This window comes from Phocoena sinus, chromosome 10 (genome assembly GCF_008692025.1).
Source record: "Phocoena sinus isolate mPhoSin1 chromosome 10, mPhoSin1.pri, whole genome shotgun sequence".
In the NCBI taxonomy this organism is placed as follows: Eukaryota; Metazoa; Chordata; class Mammalia; order Artiodactyla; family Phocoenidae; genus Phocoena; species Phocoena sinus.
Genome location: NC_045772.1, coordinates 9852433 through 9870925, shown reverse-complemented (window position 1 = coordinate 9870925; position 18493 = coordinate 9852433). Strand labels below are relative to the sequence as shown.

The 18493-nt window shown below is 41.3% G+C and overlaps 2 protein-coding genes across 2 annotated transcripts in view; both read right to left on the bottom strand.

The window, feature by feature from the left end:
* The window catches only part of DMC1 (DNA meiotic recombinase 1), a 46128-nt gene extending 37586 nt beyond the window's left edge, over positions 1-8542 (bottom strand). Inside the window, exons 1-3 of the mRNA XM_032645596.1 lie at positions 8473-8542; positions 1121-1204; positions 392-436 (exon numbers count right to left, since the gene is read on the bottom strand). Coding sequence (XP_032501487.1) covers positions 392-436; positions 1121-1171 — 96 coding nt within the window. The 5' untranslated portion in view covers positions 1172-1204; positions 8473-8542. The remainder of the gene's footprint in view (positions 1-391; positions 437-1120; positions 1205-8472) is intronic.
* Positions 8543-10078: 1536 nt separating this feature from the next.
* FAM227A (family with sequence similarity 227 member A) overlaps positions 10079-18493 on the bottom strand; it is an 85528-nt gene continuing 77113 nt past the window's right edge. The window contains exons 16-17 of the mRNA XM_032645435.1: positions 15664-15798; positions 10079-10210 (exon numbers count right to left, since the gene is read on the bottom strand). Coding sequence (XP_032501326.1) covers positions 10171-10210; positions 15664-15798 — 175 coding nt within the window. The 3' untranslated portion in view covers positions 10079-10170. The remainder of the gene's footprint in view (positions 10211-15663; positions 15799-18493) is intronic.

The window sequence follows — 18493 nt, the reverse complement described above, 5'->3', positions numbered from 1 at the left end:
ACTGATTGCTACTGAAATTCATCTAGCTAGTTACTTAAAGTCTTGATTTCTGTCAACGTCATTTAATCACATGACACAGAAGGTGAATTTTCTGTTGATGAAAACAGTAGATAGCTCTGAATGCCTCCAGCTGGACCAGTGGTTCTCAACTGGGGGCAATTTTGCCCCCTGGGGACACTTGACAATATCTGGAGAAATTTTTGGTTGTCACAACTAGAGAGTTGCTACTGGCATATAGTGAGTGGTTAGGAGTCAGGGATGCTGCTAAACACCCTAGAATGCACAGGACAGTCTCCCAAAACAAAGAATTACCCAGTCCCAAATGCCAATAAAGTCAAGACCAAGAAACTCTAAAATGGACAATTTCACACAGCATTGAAAAAATACTTACAATTCCATGTTTTTGTATCAGGTCAATGTCTTGAAACAAAGATTCCTAAAGGACATGGAACAGAAAAAAAGGAGGGTTGATTCTTCATATCCAACTGTTTCACATATTTTAAAGAGTTAATTCAGTATTATGAGTCACTCCAAAATGCCTCAAGTTCCACTTCTCTAGACAGACTGAGGTAGGATCAATAATGCTTTTTCAAACACATTGTTACATACTTAAAAGAAGTGCCAACACTGAAAGCAACGCGAAGCCCAACAGGCACCTGTGATCTTAGTTCCCCGACGCAGGGATCGAACCCGAGTCCCCTGTAATGGACACACGGAGTCCTAACCACTGGACCACCAGAGAAGTCCCATGGCCTCTCCAAAATTTTAAGACCTTAATCCAAAAGAGTGGAACAGCACAATCTATTTTTAAATATGTTTTCTCAATCTTCTTCCCCACCAGACCGTGCACTCCTTCCTCTGCTATTCGGTACCAGTAAGCATTGGTACCAGTATGGCCATACCACTCATTAAATTATTAAAATACTTTCATGCCAGCTGCTAAGTAGCTAATCTTAGCACCCCTTGCCAAACAAGTTGTTACATATTTGTAATATTGCCTCTCTCCAGAACTATGTTTTATTTCTAATCTCAGTTTCTAAAAATAGTAGTTAACAGAGAAGGAACTTCATTTTTGTAGAATGACTGAGTGTCTACATATCTTTCAACATTCTAGCCATACTTCTTCATCTTGGAATCCTGGTTCTTCCAGCACAACTTGATCCTCCTTCATATTGAAAGGTGAACAGCAGAAAAATAATCAATTCTGGAAAAATAAGAAATATTAAGAAGTAGTCATAGATCATATAGTACAAAATCCTTTGCCCATAGACCTTCTTGATTTCATTTCAGATATCAAGGACCAGAAGGACAATTAGAAAAATATTTAGTTTGGAAAAACTGGGCTGGCCTATCTTCTTTCTCCAAGCCTGTGGCATTACGTCTTTTGTTGGTGTGTGTATGTGGGGATGGGGACTTAGTTTCTTTTCTCTTTCCTCAAAACTGGCCACTTTGTATCATCTTTCAGTTCCCTATAGCACAATTAATCATGACTAATAATATCTTTTTTGTTGCCTTGGAATGTTATTTAGAAGTAGAATATTAGAATTCCATATTGTTATTAAACTTTCATGTTGGTTAACAACACTCTAAGAACCTTGGCCTTAAGTCAATCTTCCTTGTATTCTCCCTGGCACCTAGAACTTAGTCTATCCTCCAAAAAAAGATATATATATATTTTCTCATATATGAGGGATGACTTCCTGCTTGGGAATTATGAATGGGCTGTCTTGTAACATATATATTTTTGTTTAATAAAACATTAGATGTATTTTGTTTATAGTATTTCCTAGTTTCATGATGTATTTTTTTTAAGATTTAAAATTATGGCAGATACCCAATATTTAAACATGATAAAATATTAGGGCCAATAAGCAGATAGAGAGTCTTTGATTTAACACTGTAGCAGTTGTTTTAAGATCTCAGGAAGCTACAAGGTCTGACTGTTTTCATTAGAAAACGTGGTCCAAGTAATCAGTTTTCTTGGTCTATTCCATCTCTTTGCTTAACACCGAATTCGGGTTGGGGCCCGGCCCAGAAGGGGAACAAACTGCTAAGGTAGAGGTATGGTCGCTACCACCTAGTACCTCTGAACAGCAAAGTATCCGAGGCAAACGAGGAGACAGTGGAGATGGAATCTTCTGGAGTACGGTCCCTCAGTCAGATAGCTAATCATATGTGTGATAACCCCAAATTCCACAGTGACTGTCCTTTCTTTTCTCCCTGATAAACAAAAAGATTGTTCTCCATCTATCTCAAATAGCAATTGACGGGGTGAACACTGAATCCAAGGTAGGGCTCCCGGACACCTCGGCTTAAGGCACCAGAAGCTGTCCCTCATCGCGGGGAGCGCGGTCCAGATCACCCTCACCGCCTCCCCCCACCACAGCCGTTTTCCTGACACCTGACTCCCTCATAAGAAGGCCGAGGAGGTCTCCTCAAGACTTAGGTCCGACGTGGTTTAACATAAGGATGCTGGAGATCCCTCGAGAGCACTGAGATTCCCTCCGGGGGCTGGGTTGGGGACGGGACGCACGAAGCCACCAGCCCAGGGCCCAGCAACGACAATGACCAAAGAAAGGAAACCCTGAGTTTCCGCTCAGATTCTTCACCCGCCTTCCCTTTTTGCCACCAACTCCACTCGTACCCACAGTCTCCCAGGGGTTTTCAAGGTATCTGAATCCCTTCCGCCCCCCGCCCGGGCCTTCCAGTCCTCAGGGATTCTGCCTCAGAACCAGAACGCGGAGACGGGCGTCCTATCGCTGACAGAGAGGTTTGGCGCCAAAAGACTAGTTCGGGCGAGCGGCTGGAGTGGGCGGGACCCGGACGGAGGGGCGGGCCCACCGTGGGCGGAGCGAAGAGCGAGGGGCGGAACCCGGAGCGGGGCGGAGGACGAGGGGGCGGGGTGGCGGGAGGGCCGGGAGCACCTTGGAGCAGCAAAAGGAGCCTCTGAGGGTGGCGCGCTGGGGTGAGGCGGGGCGCTCAGGTGGAGGGAGTGTGCTGAGGAGAGGGGCTTTGGTCGGAGGGGAGGCTGGGGCGTCTCTAGAGCGGAGAGAGATGCTGAGGTCAGGGAGAGGACTGAGGTGGGGACACTGAGGAGACGCATCGAATTAGCGGGTACTGAGGTGGGCGCTGAGGTGAAGACAGGCAGCTGTGAGAATGAAGGCCCTTAGGTGGGGCGTGTTCTGACATGAAGAGAGGCCAGCGGAAAGGGGTCAGGAGGTGGAAGGCCATGCGGCGGGGGAGGGGTGCTGGGCGGAGGTGGCTGACGCGGTGACAGGTGACATGCAGAATGCTTATCTTAATCAGGATCCTCGGGTTAGGAGGTCGAATATGGGGGTCTTTCCCCCTGCTCAAGGCTTTTCTTTTCACTCCAAGTTTTTCATATCTGGCTTCACAGTCTGTACCTAATACCTCAGTCCGCGTTCCTACTTTCTCTCCTTTCTCTGTGGCTCTCTTACCATTTGCCACTCTAGTCTGTGAGTGAGGCACCCAAGGCCCATTCACGATGGAGCGTAATTTTTCTTCGTCTTAACTTGAAATTTGAAATAGACAACAGAAGCCAAACATATTTTGATCCAGCTTTTAAATAGAAATTTTAGGCCAGCCTTCATGCCAGCACAGCCATCTCTGGCAGCGTCATCCTCCTCCCCTTAAATGGAAACTGACTGTTGAGGAGAGTCATGAAACATTTGAAAGAGCATCTGTTGAGGTGGAGGCTGCGATGTATCTTGGAAGAATATCTGTGCAAACAGTTCTTTGGGTTCAAGACCTAGTACAGGGCGACCCTTTTTCTTCAGTGTCTGAACCTTTTTCTGCTGGAATAAATAGCAAAAAATTCCCACAAAAAATTCCCACAAAAATTCCGTTTGTAGGACATTCCCCTTCCCCCCAGGTGGATTGTTTAAAGAACCAACAAATAGCTACCATAGTTCTTCAAACTCTGTTACTTTCTGGAAACACAGCCTGTCCATGTTAAATGGAAATTAATGCCCATTTTTGACACGAACTGGATAGTGACGATAGGCTTTCTCTTTGGGCCTCACCTAAAACAATTATAGTAACTTCTGAGCAACTTGTTAGATGGAGACATCAACTGTACAGAAGAGCTGCAAAGAGCACAGCGAGATGATTTAGGGAAATATAACATATGTAGTTTGGTGTAGTGACAGCTGGGAGAGAGAAATGTTCATAATACTTGAAGGTTGTGTGCAGTACACTTAAAGAAACTGAAGCGAGCTCGGTAATGACAAATTCGTGAAGTAAGTATAAAAATTTCGTTTGGATAGGATATTGATGGTAATATACAACTTTAAAATTAAAAAAAAAAAAATCCAAAACCCTGGGGTAGTTCAAAAGTACACTTGAAGACCTTTCCACTTAAATCAGGACCCAAACCAAAAAAACACTAGTCTTTAATACCTTACAAAACTTCGGAATATGATGAAGGTGGCATTTCAAATCAGTGGGGAGATGAATTCAGTGAATGGTGTTGGAACAAACTAGGTAGTCATCTGGAAGAAAAATAAAATTGTAACCATACTTCATACCTTATACCAAAATAAATTCCAGATGGATCAAGAAATTAAATCTGAATAAAATAATAAAAGTACTAGAAGAAAACATGGGGAAATTTTTTACTATCTCAGAGTAAGAAAAGTCTTTTCAAGTATGACACAAAACTCAGAAGCCGTAAAAGACTTATAAGAATGACTGTATTAGAGAAAAATCCTGCATGGCAAAATGCTACTTTCCTATCCTAGATACAGAGCACGGCAAACCAAAGCTTTTGTGTCAATTAGTAACCAATTAGTAATTGTGTCAATTAGCTTTCCCAATTTCTCAAATCCTTCAGCGAGTCTACGAGGTCTCTACAAATTTTTTAAAAAGGTGTGTCATTTAATGATATTCTAAGAAATAAAAAACAGGCAGTGGAATTACAGGTGACCTGAATTTTAAACCATTACACTTTACTGCCCCTCTGTGGACAACCACTTATAATCAAATAGAGGCATATAACTCCACCATGTACAGTTAGGTAGCTTCAAACTGGTGCCTATGGATGCATAGTCTTGGTTTCAAGAGCTCAAATGTGAGAAATGCTTTAGTACAGAACTAAAGAATGAAGGGTCATTACAAAAACAGAATTTCATTGGGTATACCTCCCGTTAAGCACATTTATTTTTTAAAATGTGTATTGACCCTACTATTTGTCAGACACTGTACTAGGTGTTTGTTGCCAGGGATTCAACAACAAACAAGATACAAACCCTAGTGTGGGCTATAGATAAGTTTATAGGCAATTGCAGTAGCGTATATACATATACATATACATACATACATATCAGTCATTTGAGGCTTTTCTCATTTATTTAGATTTATTTCCAAATTTGAAAAACTTCTGACTTTGGCATGCAGTTACCCAGAGAGGCATGCTCATGACCGTTTATTTAACCAACGTTCATTAAACACTGTGGGACCCAGCTGTCTGCTGGATATGGAGAGAAAGACAGGTCTCTACTCTCAAGGAGGGATGAGTCTACTATAGGGAAGAGATACAGAAACAGATAATGACACACATGGTGAGATAAGAGGGATTGTACACACAGTTGGGAACCAAGTAGACCTCTCCCTGGGGGATCCTCACAGAGGTGGTGACCCTTAATTTGGGGCTGAAAGGATAAGTGAGGATTTGCCAGCTGGGCAGGGTGGGAAAGGCAGAGGGAACACAGAGGCTTATTTAGGGAGCTGCAAGTGGTTCTGCTGGAGTAAAAGGTACCAGGGAGAAAGGAACTCTCAGATGCCAAAGGTAACGTTTGTGGATAGCTAACACATCACTTAACTTCTTTCCACAGATGAACACATCTACTTCACACAAAGATACCATGAGGTAGGAACTATTATTATCTCTGTTTACAGATGATGGAACTGGGGCACCACAAGGTTAAGTAACTTGCCTAAGGTTCACAGTCTGGCTCCAGTGTTCAGGCTCTCAGCCTATTAATATGCTAGACCAGTATATGACAGATCTTGTACATGCATATGTGATTTCATTTTCCATTTATAGAAGTATGATATAAGTACACATAGGCATGGCAACTATGCCAGACTTACAGTAAGTACAATTCAGCCATTTACAAGCTATGTGGTCTTGGGAAAATTTATTTAAACCTCTTTGTGCTTCAGTTTCCTCATGTGAAAACCAAGAATAGTATTTGCACTGAGTTGTGAGAATTAATGGGTTAAGATACATGAAGTATTTGGGCTGCTGTGTGGAAAATGGATTGGAGGGGGCAAGAGAGAGGGCAAGGAGAATACCTAGTAGAACACTGTAGAAGTCCAAGACAGGGGCAATGGTAGCTTCAATCAAGAAAGGCCTCAGTTTGAAAATAGAGAAAATTGTACATCATTTACAGGGCTATAAGAGAAGACAAAATAATCTGTAAAAATACGCTTTAAAGTACCTAGTCCCCAGTAATGCCTTTAATGTTTTTAAGTAAAATGTTATAATATCCCCATCACCCAACTTCAGCAATTTTCAACACATGGCCAGTCTTGTTTCACTTATACCTCCATCCACTTCCTCCCTTTCATATTATTTTGAAGCAAATTCTACATGTCATATAATTTCTTCTGTAAGCATTTCAGTATGTATCTCTAAAAGATAAGGACTCTTTTCAAAAACATAAACGTTAACACCATTATCACACCCCCAAAATAATTTTTAATATCAAATATCCAGGCAGCATTCAAAAACCCAATTGTCTCATAAATGCCATATATTTTTTAAAGCTCGGATCAACTGGGATCCAAAAAATGTCTGCATGTTGCAATTTATTTATTTATTTATTTTTTTGAGGTACGCAGGCCTCTCACTGTTGTGGCCTCTCCCATTGTGGAGCACAGGCTCCAGACGCGCAGGCTCAGCGGCCATGGCTCACGGGCCCAGCCGCTCCGCGGCATGTGGGATCTTCCCGGACCGGGGCACGAACCCGTGTCCCCTGCATCGGCAGGCGGACTCTCAACCACTGCGCCACCAGGGAAGCCCCCTGTTGCAATTTATTGATGCTTTTTAGGCCTCTCTTAATCTATAGATTTCCCTCTTTTTTTCCTTTGCAACTTATTTGTTTAAAAAAAAAAGATGGAGTCATTTGCTCTGGAGTTTTCCATAGCCTAGATTTTGCTGATTGCATCCCCTTGGTGTTAACATGCTTCTCTGTCCTTTGTATTTCCTATTATGATAGTTGCAGCTGGAGTCTAGATCAGACCCAGATTTGATTATTTGGTAAAGACTATTTCATAGGTGGTATTGTGGTGTACCATCAAGAGGCATTTAATGGCTTTTTATCTTTCGGGGATGTAAGCAGCAACCTAGATCCATTAATTCATTAGGGTTTGCAAAATGGTGATATTTTAATTAGGTGGAATATTTCTAGAAGAGAAACTTCCCCTCATCTCTTGTTTGCTTACCTGCTAATACAGTTCATATGGGAATGGCATGATAAACGCTGATTCGTTTTATTTGCTAGTTTTCAAAATAATGAATTGGTTCCCTAGTATACTTCAGTGGTGACCAGTTAATTTTTTTAAAGTAATGATATGAACGTATAGGTGAAAACACGTTTGACGTGCTTCAATCCATGGCTATTATTATTATTATGCTTAAACTGTCCCATCTTAAGCCAATGGGATTCTCTCTAATTTGGCTACTCAGTCTTTCTGACAGGTCTCTCATCTTTGGTAGCTTCCTTGCTGTCTAGTATGACAAGATGTTCCATGTTCATTTCATTATTTTCCTGCCCTAGATCTGGAACCAGACACTTCTTCAAGGATCCCTGTATCCCTTTTAGTGCAAACTGTATTTCAAAATCACAGTCCAGGTCATTGCTAGTTGGTCAGTCTTTATTTCTAGGGCATTTCAATAGACAGAGTTAATAGGTTTCTTTTGTTGTTTGTCTGTTTGGTGTTGTTTTAAAGCTTTAAGGAGGTATAAATGACATACAAGAAACTGAACATATTTAAATATTTAAAGCCTGTATATGGTGTGTGAACCTGTGAACCCTTCACCACAATGAAGATAGTGAACAGAACCACCATGCCCCAAAGTTTTCTTGGGCCTCTTTGTATTCCCTTCCATCCTCTCCTCTCCTCCCCTCTTTAGCAACTATTTGTTTGTTTTTAAAGATAAAATATATTCTCAATTCATAATCAATTCAAAATCAGGACTATAGGATTTTAACTTCATTTCTTCTAGTTTAACATCTGAATTTCCTTACTTCCATGCTGAGAATACTGGTTCTCAGCCACAGTAGGAATGACAGAACTGGGGTATTACACAATTACTCATTTGCTTTATCCCACATCACAGTTAATGCTTCTTAAATGTTAGTTCCCTTTGACACTCTACCCTCTCTCCACCCCCCACTTATAAAGGGCAAAGAATTCTTCACCATAATTTTCCCTTCTAATACTTACAAAGAACAGAGACAGATCTTTTCATCTTGAACTTCCTGAGAAGCCTATGGTTATGAGTCCTCAGTAATTTCTGGAAGGGGTCTGAGCAGGGATGGTCCTGGACCCAAGCTGTAAAAAGGAGTATCCTGAAAGACATATCCTGGTTTCCATGCTCAGCATGTCCTGGTTTCAGGAGAAGAGTACACCTTTTAACAGCAATGGTAACAACAATAACAACAACAGCTGGTAGCAATTACCAAGTGAAACATGCTAAGCCAGGAACTTTGCATAAATTATCTCGTTTAACCATCACAACAGCACTACCTTCCTAGGCAGGCATTCCCTTTCTGCATTCAAGAAAACAAGTTCAGAAGTCAAGTCACAAAAGCTACTAGGCCTAAGGTCATATATCTACAATGAAGCAGAGCAGGGATTCAAAGCCCTGAATTTCCTGGGGCCAAAGCTTGAGCTCTTCCCTTTTACCCTTCTTTCATCCCTTTACCTGGGTAATGTTCTCCAAGAGGGTCACCTAGAATTACACTCAGGTTCAAGTGAAGATGTTTATCTGTGGGGGACATCATAGGTCCCAAGAATATACTTGATTGCTTCTTGGTTCAGGCAAACAGCGGTTTGCTTGATTTTTTCCCTCTTGGCTGGGTTGGGCAGACTGTTCTAACACAGAGCAGGTTACTCCCTTGTGCCCAAAGGCCCAAATGATAAAGGCCAAGCCCCTCAGCCAAACTGCAGGTCCTTCTACACACTGGCCCCTGTACCTCTGAGCCTCAGTGAAGACTCTCTGGACTTGGTTTTTCTTGGATTCCACACAAACCTCTAGCACAGCATTAAAGCATTTATTGGTTTACACATCCTCCCCCTCTTCCAGACTGTGTGCTCCTTAAGGTCAGGGACTATGTCTTTTTTTTTTTTTTTTTTGCGGTACGCGGGCCTCTCACTGTTGTGGCCTCTCCCGTTGCGGAGCACAGGCTCCGGACGCGCAGGCTCAGCGGCCATGGCTCACGGGCCCAGCCGCTCCGCGGCATGTGGGATCTTCCCGGACCGGGGCACGAACCCGTGTCCCCTGCATCGGCAGGCGGACTCTCAACCACTGTGCCACCAGGGAAGCCCAGGGACTATGTCTTTATTCATCTCTGTATCAACAGGACCTGGTATGTGCAAGCATGGTATAGGATAGATACCTAGTGAATGCTTCCTCAACCTCTCCAAGCCCCAGTGTCCTCCTAGGAGAAATGGAGGTAACAACACCCACCTTGGGAGAGAAGGGGATAGGAGGGTTAATCTGAGATAATGTTTGAAAAGGATTTAGAGTACTTAGCACGTAGTAAGTAGTCAATAAATGATGTCTCCTATGATTACTGTTATATAATACATATAATACATACTAATATATACTCCATAGTGTTGTTATTAATAAACAAGTGAATGAAAGAATTAGTAAGCAAATGCATGAATGAATGAGGTGACTTTATGTCAGTTTAAATCCTGACTTTGGTCCAGGGTAGGAGAGGACTTTAATATTCTTTGTCCCATGGATGACTACGAATGACTAAATGTATTACAGTATTATTTTTTATTTGTTTGTTTTGTTGTTTCTATTTTAGATTAAATCCAACAACATGTGCAGGCTTCATCCAAAAAGTCCTTCTGATTCTTGGATAAGGATTCATGCAGGTGAGCTGGAAGGTGAGAGGATAAGGAAGACTACTTTTTCTGCATTGGTTTTGACTTCTTGATGACCTTTCTGTGGATGAACCATAAAGATACAAACAGAAACAGATTAAAAAACCAGTGTGATCAAGAGAATGAAGAAAGGAATCCCCAGGATTATATAAACAGCCTGGAAATCAACCACTTAGAGTGAAGCAGATCAGAAGGCTGGGAAATGAAGGTGGAATTGATAGATTATGTAAAGTGTCTGAATATACTGGGAGACTTATACAACCATGGGAAAATTTGGAGATAAACTGAGATGAGTACATAAAAAAAAAAAGAAAGAAAGAAAACAGGTAGATTGAAAAAGAGACTTAGTTCCAGGGATAGCAAAAAGTTTTGCAAGAAATAAAAATAACCAAAGTATACCCTGTAGCTCATGGCAGTGCTGTTGCTAGTATAATAATGCTGATTAATGATCCAACCAGAATCACAACAGAGACACATTGGGAGGATGGGAGAGCGGAAGTGTGTGCAAGTGAGAGAGAGCCCAGTCCTCACTTCTCCTAGTGTGAATTCAATAGATAATGCCTAACACTAAAAAAATCAAGGAGCCAGAGCACCACGGTATTTAGACATATGGAGGAAAACAAATACCAAAACAATCAGTTACGAAAGTGGAAAGTGTTGCTGGGGAATGGGAAAGGGGGTCCGGAGGAGTGCAATTTTTTGTAACAAGCTTTGTAGAACTATTAATTAGTTAATTTAATAAGCCTTATATTATGCTTTCCATTAGTTAATTCAATCAGTTAATTTAATGTGCCTTATATATTACTTTGCATCACACACTGTTCTAAGTGCTTTCTTTACAAATGTTAACCAATTTAATCCTCATAACAACCTTATGCTATACGTAATATTATCATCCCCATTCTACAGATTAAAAAACTGAGATGCAGAGCAGTTAAATGATTGATCAAGCTTACACAGCTAGTAGGTTGTGGAGCTAGGATTAAAACCCAGGTGGTCTGGCCCCAGAGTTGCCTCTCTATTTGATTCTTAAAGGATGAATATGTATTACTTTAATTAAAATAAAAACAAAAATTTAACAAGTGTGATTTTTAAGAGGCTTTATTCCTAACTTTGAGTATAGACAGACAAAGTTCTAAAATGTAATAAGTTATTTTTTTCTATAAGCAATTAACTGGAGCAGAATGCTAAACACACATTAGGTAATCATTAATTCCCTCATCAAGAATTTGCTGAATCCCGGGAATTCCCCCGTGGTCCGGTGCTTAGGACTCCGCACTCTCACTGCCAGGGGCCCAGGTTCAATGCCTGGTCGGGGAACTAAGATCCCGCAAGCTGCATGACATGGCCAAAAAAAAAGAATTTGCTGAATCCCTACTATGTGCCAGCCACAGGAACAGGTGCAGAAGACTCAATGCTTAATGATAAAAGGCCCTTGGGAGACTTACAGTACAGAGAGGGAGACAGACAACTCTATGACTACAGTAGGACATATTTGGTGGAGTACAAAATAGGCAGTCACTAGGGCAGTCTGGGGAGATTTCCTGGAAGTGACAACATCTGAGTGGGCTTTAAGGGTCAGATAGGATCTAGCCAGATGAAAAAGTGGCCAAAGTATGTTCAAGGAAGAGGAAAGAGCAGTGAATACTTGTTAAAATGAACTGAATTGGTTGTTTCCTCTTCCATTCTAAATTCTAAAATGGATGTCAAAAATAATAGTATTAAAAGCCCCTCTTAACCTGGAGATTCCATAGCCTAAACCAATGGGGTGCAAACCATGCTGCTATACTCCAATATCAGTGACTGTTTCTCTAATCAAAGGAAAAAATGAATTGATAAAACTTTCTTCATATTAAGTTTACCTCTTTTTTAATCTTTATTTATTTATTATTTATTTATTTTGGCTGCGCCGGGTCTTAGTTGTGGCATGCGAACTTATTACTTGCAGCATGCAAACTTATTAGTTGCAGCATGCAAACCCTTAGTTGCGGCATGCATGTGGGATCTAGTGCCCCGACCAGGGATCAAACCCCAGCCCCCTGCACTGGGAGCGTGGAGTCTTACGCACTGGACCACCAGGGAAGTCCCAAGTTTACCTCTTAAGCCTTGTTAGGCTGTAGCCCAGGCCCTGGAGTCTGACTACTGGTTTCAAATCCTGGCTCCACTGCTTACCAAATGTGAGCACCTGAGCCAGTCACTAACCTCTCTAAGCCTCAGTTTCCTCAGTTGTAAAATGAGGATAACAACATCCCATATCTCACAGAAGTGCTGTGAGAATTAAATAATACACGTATCATGCTTAGGAGAGAATAAGGACCTGGCAAACACAACTGTGTTGCGTACTCAAGGTGATAAAAACAAATGAGTAAGTAAAAGTTATAATTAAGAGAAAAGTTAGTTGTGATTTCTTAACATATTATGTGTTATGTTATTTTAAGATAACTTGGCAGCTATCTAAAGATTCATATTTTATCTTAGTCAATAGTCCTTTATTACCAAAATAATTTGGTAATATTTTTATAGGCTTCTGCAAAGAGCACCATGACTTCTAGTTGTCCTGTCCCCGAAAGACAGGAGAATCAAGGCTCTGAACTCAGGGAAATGCCGAGTATGTCAGCATCTGATCCTTTACTCTTCAGTGCAAGTGCACTTGAAGCTGGCTTCGTCCTCTATTCTAGCGCAGAAACTATGCGAAACACCTGCTGGATGCTTTCTCAAAAATGGGTCTGCCCCAAACCTCCCAGTCCAGAATGTTCCAATGTAGTTCCTTGCACTGCTTTGGGCTCAGCAAGTTTTCATGGTATGGAAGGTCTGAGAGTTTTGAGGAGAAGTGCTGAACCCTGATCTTCTGTGTGTGTGTCAGGGAAAGCTTCCTGGAGGAGTCATTATTTGCACTGACTTTGAAGAAGCAGGAGGAGCTGGCTGGGGAAGGAGGCCAGGGGTAGGAGGGGAAATTTTCCTGCAGAGGAAGAAGCTTGTGCCAAGCATGGCCTGGAGGCTGGAAGAACTTGGCCTCTTAATGCAGCTGCAGGGGCTCAATGTGGCTTGAAAGGTGTTTGGGAGTGGTGGGTGAAGACAGAGGAGAGAGGGGAGGTGGGCAGGGCCACCTCATGAAGGCCTCGAGTCTAAGAGTTTGGATTTTATCCCTAGGATCCTTAGGGGTTGAGAAGAAACTGCAGGTTTTAAGCAAAGGAGTAGCCTGATGAGATATGGATTTTTGAAAGAGACCCATGGGGCCTTAACTCAAGTGAGTCTTAGTTGCCTCCTTTGAAAAACAAGAAAAATAGGGGGACTTTCCTATTTTTGGTTAAGAATCTGCCTTCCAATGCAGGGAACGTGGGTTCGACCCCTGGTCGGGGAACTAGGATCCCACATGCCACGGGGCAACTAAGCCCACGTGCCACAACTACTGACCCCGTGCACCACAACTACAGGGCCCACGCGCTCTGGAGCCCACCTGGACAACTAGAGAGCCCACGCGCCACAATGAAAGATCCCGTGTGCCACAACTAAGACCCCACACAGCCAAATATAAATAAATATTAAAAAAAAAACAAGAAAAATAAAATTTACCTCACAGGACTGTTCTGAGACTTCAATAAGATAACCGATGGAATACACCTATCACAGGGCCAGGGAAATCTTCCCTTCAATTTCCCTTCCAGTGTTTGTAACAGGAAGAGCAGGTCTGCTCTTCCTCAGGCTCCTAAAAGTCTGGGGTCACCAGTCCTTAATGCTCTCTGAAAGAGGTGTCTAGGGGGACATTTTTGGACACAGGCTGTGACCCATCTGAATGTGAAACTATTAGACTTTGGAGGCTCTTCCCTATGAATAAGAACTTGTATATTTTCTGGAAGTTCGACATTTCAGTCCCGCATGATGGGTAAGCACAGGGTAAGGACTGCCCTAAGAGATGAGAACCCAGCTGGTCCAGGGCTTAGAAGACCAGGGAGTCTTTCTGGGCTGGGGCAGACCAGTGCTCTCAAGCATGCTCGAAGGCTTCCTGGATTAAGGAATGTAAGAAGCTTATGAGAACAATAATATATTGCCTATTAATTATTGACAAGTTCTATGCCAGACTCTTTATATGGGTTAGCTTATTTACATATTAACAAACTTCCACGTTTTTCATGGCCAAGGAAACAGGCCTGGAGAATTTAGGTAACTTAACTGAAAGTCACAGAGGGGGCAGGGCAGTCACAGAGGGGGCAGGGCAAACCCCAGATCTTTTTAGAGTCAAAGCTCCTTCTACTGCTTCATCTTCTCCTGTGGGGGAAACTAAAAGGTAACTCCCTTACCTGGTTAATTTTTACTTGGGGTTCATCCAGAGTAGTCATCCCCACCCATAGATGGATCCACAATGGATCCATTATAGGAGAAGATATTGGAACTTCTATTTATATATTTTTATCTCATTCTTTTTAATTTCTATTTTCTATATGTATTATATTATAGTATACATATTATATTAGCATAGAACTATATATATTATTACTGAATAATTAATATATTATTAGGGGCTGAGTTCTCATAAATGTTTTACTAAGAAAGATACAAGATCAAGAAAGCTTGGGGACTACTGATCAAGTGGTATAGTCAGGGTTTCACGTAGAGGTAAATGTTTGCCGGAGACTTTGCGAATCCCTCAAAGTACATACATACTCCCTTCATGGAGACCACCATCTGCCATCAGGACTTTAAAAATCCAAATATGGCCACGTGGTTCCCTGTTTAATATCTTTCGTGGCTCCCCACGACTTAGAAAATAAAATCCCTTCATGATTTGTCCAGGAATCTTCTCCAGGCTCACCTCTCCTGGAGCCCCTCACACACTTTCTTGACCTCCTGCCACATTACTTCCTGCCTCTGAGCCTTTGCCTCTGCTGCTCCATCTACTGAGAATGCCAACCCCTTGCCTCATCCACCTCCTCCTGCCTTACAAACACCTTATCTTTTCCAGACTCAGGTCAAGGGACGCCACTTCTATAAAATGTGTCTGCATGGCTCCAAGGCCATTGCATTCTTTGTCTCCTTTGTCTAACAGCACTTCTGGAACTTATGGTATTTATTTGTTGATATATCTGCCTTCTCTATCAGACTGTGAGCCCCTTGAGAATAGGGACTGTGTCTTATCTACTGTTATTTACCCAGGGTCTGCTGCAGGGAACTTTTGAAACCTCTCCAAATCTGGGCTTGTTGCTGTATAAAATGCACTGGATAATCTCTACCTCATAGGACTGTTATGAAGGTTAAAATGAGGTCATGTTTGTATAGTGTTTACCTTAGTGCTTGGTACAGAGTGAACAGTTAGTTAATGGTAGCCATGATTATTATATTATAATTTAATATTGTTAGCATGACTAAAAGTAGTGACCTAAGCAAAAATCTCCCCACTCCTGCTTTTCACTCAGCCTAGGAAAAACTACAGTGGAATCCTTCCCCTATCCTGGGAATAGTTATTTCTATTTCTCAGTGTTTGGCCCCAATTTTCTTTTTCTCCTGTTGTTGTTCTACCTGGTAGTAGAAATATCAGAGATTTTGTAGGGGCTTCCTAGTTCCAGGGAATAGCATTCATCAGGGCTTGATGGTGAGAAGGAAGAGTAGTTCAACTTCTGTTTCCATTCGCTTTCCCTCTCCTCTTTTTCCTTCCTGTGGGGGAAACGAAAAAGACATCAACAAAAATTGGCTCAAAAATTCAGTGCAATTTCTTCAAAGGTTTCAGTAGAATCTTGATAGGTATTGAAAGAAAAAGTTTACAAAACAGTCAGTAACATTGGCAATAGCAAATAACTGAAGCAGAGTGCTGGACACACTGCAACGACTCCCTCATTCATCTTCTAAGTATTGACTGAGGACCTGTTGGGTGCCAGGCCCTGCACTAGGCCCTGGGAAAAAAAGGTCATCTAGGGCAGTATTCCTGACCTTAAGGACAAACCTCAATCTAGGGAGATGGACAAGCAAATTTATAACTAGAGTAGGCTATGTTCTGTGGCATGTGATCAGGAAAGCACAAGACAATACCCTGAGAAGGCAAGTCAGGGAAGACTTCCTGGAGGTGATGCCTGAACTGGGTTTTAAGGGTTAGTGAGGGGTTAGCTAGATTAAGAAGTAGTCGAAAGGGTAGGGGAGGGACAGACTGGGAGTTTGGGGTTAGCAAATGCAAACTATTATATAAAATGAGTAAACAACAAGGTCCTACTGTATAGCACAGGGAATTACATTCAATATCCCAAGATAAACCATAATGGAAAAGAATATAAAAAAGAATGTATATTTATGTATAACTGAATCACTTTGCTGTACAACAAAAATTAACACAACATTGTAAATCAACTATACTTCAATTAAAAAAAAGAAGTAGTTGAAGGATAGTCAAGTCTGAGGGAATGACAATAATATTGGTGAATTAAAATAGTTGGCTTTTTGTATTTCTGAGAATCTAATATGGATATCAGAAAGACTGCTAATGAGTGACCATTGAACTTATAGTATTCCATGGCTCAAACAGGTGGGCCTCAAGCTAAACTCCTAGTATAAAAAAAATGTGATCTTTTTCTGGTTTGAAGGAAAATTTCGACTAGAAGGTTTAAGACTGAAAGTTTTCCTTGGCTAAATTTCTTAACTCATTAAGCTCTGGTTTCTTCATCTCTGAAATGGAGAGTATAACACCATCTATCTGTGATACAGATGGTTAGTTAACAACCCATCATCCACTCGCTCCTTTTACTTTAGCAATGGAGCCAGATTTAAAAAAAAAACCTGTCACACATTTCCCAGGCTCCTTTGAAACCAACATCACCATGTGACTAATATCTGGCCCTTGAAATAAACTGGTAATGTTATATGGTATTTCCAGGGAGGTTATTAAAAAGGGAGAGGGTAATAGGAATTGACTACGCATGGGCATGAGGGAACTTTCTGGGATGATAGAAAATTCTAAAGCTAGATTGTAGTAATTGTTGCAAATCTCTGTAAATTTACTAAAAATCATTGAATTTTGTACCCTTAAAGTGGGCAAATCTTACGGGAAATTGTACCTCATTAATATTATAAATATTAATTATAATATTTACAATTATATCATAATTATAAATATTAATAATTATTATTTTAATAAAAGAACATTTTAAATGTTTTTAAAACAATATTTTATTAAAAAGAAAGAAATTGCTGTAGCCACATTCTAGCAATGAGACATAAGTGGAAATGTTGTTTGGGACTTCTGGAAGTGCTTGTTTTTTGTTAGTTTGTTTGTTTTTTTTGCGGTACGCAGGCCTCTCACTGTTGTGGCCTCTCCCATTGTGGAGCACAGGCTCCGGACGCGCAGGCTCAGCAGCCATGGCTCACGGGCCCAGCCGCTCCGCGGCATGTGGGATCTTCCCGGACCGGGGCACGAACCTGCGTCCCCTGCATCGGCAGGCGGACTCTCACCCACTGCGCCACCAGGGAAGCCCTGGAAGTGCTCCTTAAAAGAGAATGTGGTTATAGATTAAAAGTAAATGAATGCAGAAAAATATACCATGCTAACACTGATCAAAAGAAAGCAAGAGTAGCTATGCTAATTTCAGACAGAGCAGACTCCAAAGCAAGAAAAGTTATCAGGGAAAAGAAGGGCATTGAAAAAAAAAAAAAAAAAAGAAGGGCATTATATAATGATAAAGGGGTTAGTTCTCCAAAAAGACATAACAATTCTTAACGTGTATGATCCTAACAAAAGAGCATCAAACTACATAAGGCAAAAAATAATTGAATAACAAGGACAAATAGATGACTCCACTATCATAGTTAGAGACCTCAACACCCCTCTAATCAGAAATGGACAGATCTAGCAGGCAGAAAGTCAGCAATGACATAGTTGAACTCAACAATACCAACAATCAAAGGGATGTAATTGACATCTGTAGACTACATCACCCCCAAACAGCAGAATACACATTCTCCACAAGCTCACATGTAACATCCCCCAAGACAGAGCAAATTCTGGGCCAAAAAATATACCTTAACAAATTTAAAATAAGAGAAATCACATTATGCCTGCTCTCAGACCAAAATGGAATCAAACTAGAAAATCAGTAACAGAGATAGAGCTGGAAAATCCCAAAATACTTGGAGATTAAACAGCATACTACTAAATAACACATAGGTCAAAGAAGAAATTTCAAGAGAAATTTAAAAATATTTTGAACTAAATGAAAATGAGAATACGACTTATCAAAACTTGTGGGATTCTGGAAATGCTCCTTGAAAGAGAATGTGCTTGCTGAGTGTGCTGGCAGCAGTGCTTAGAGGGAAATTTATAGCATTATACGCATACATTAGAAAAGAAGAAAGACCTGAAATCAAT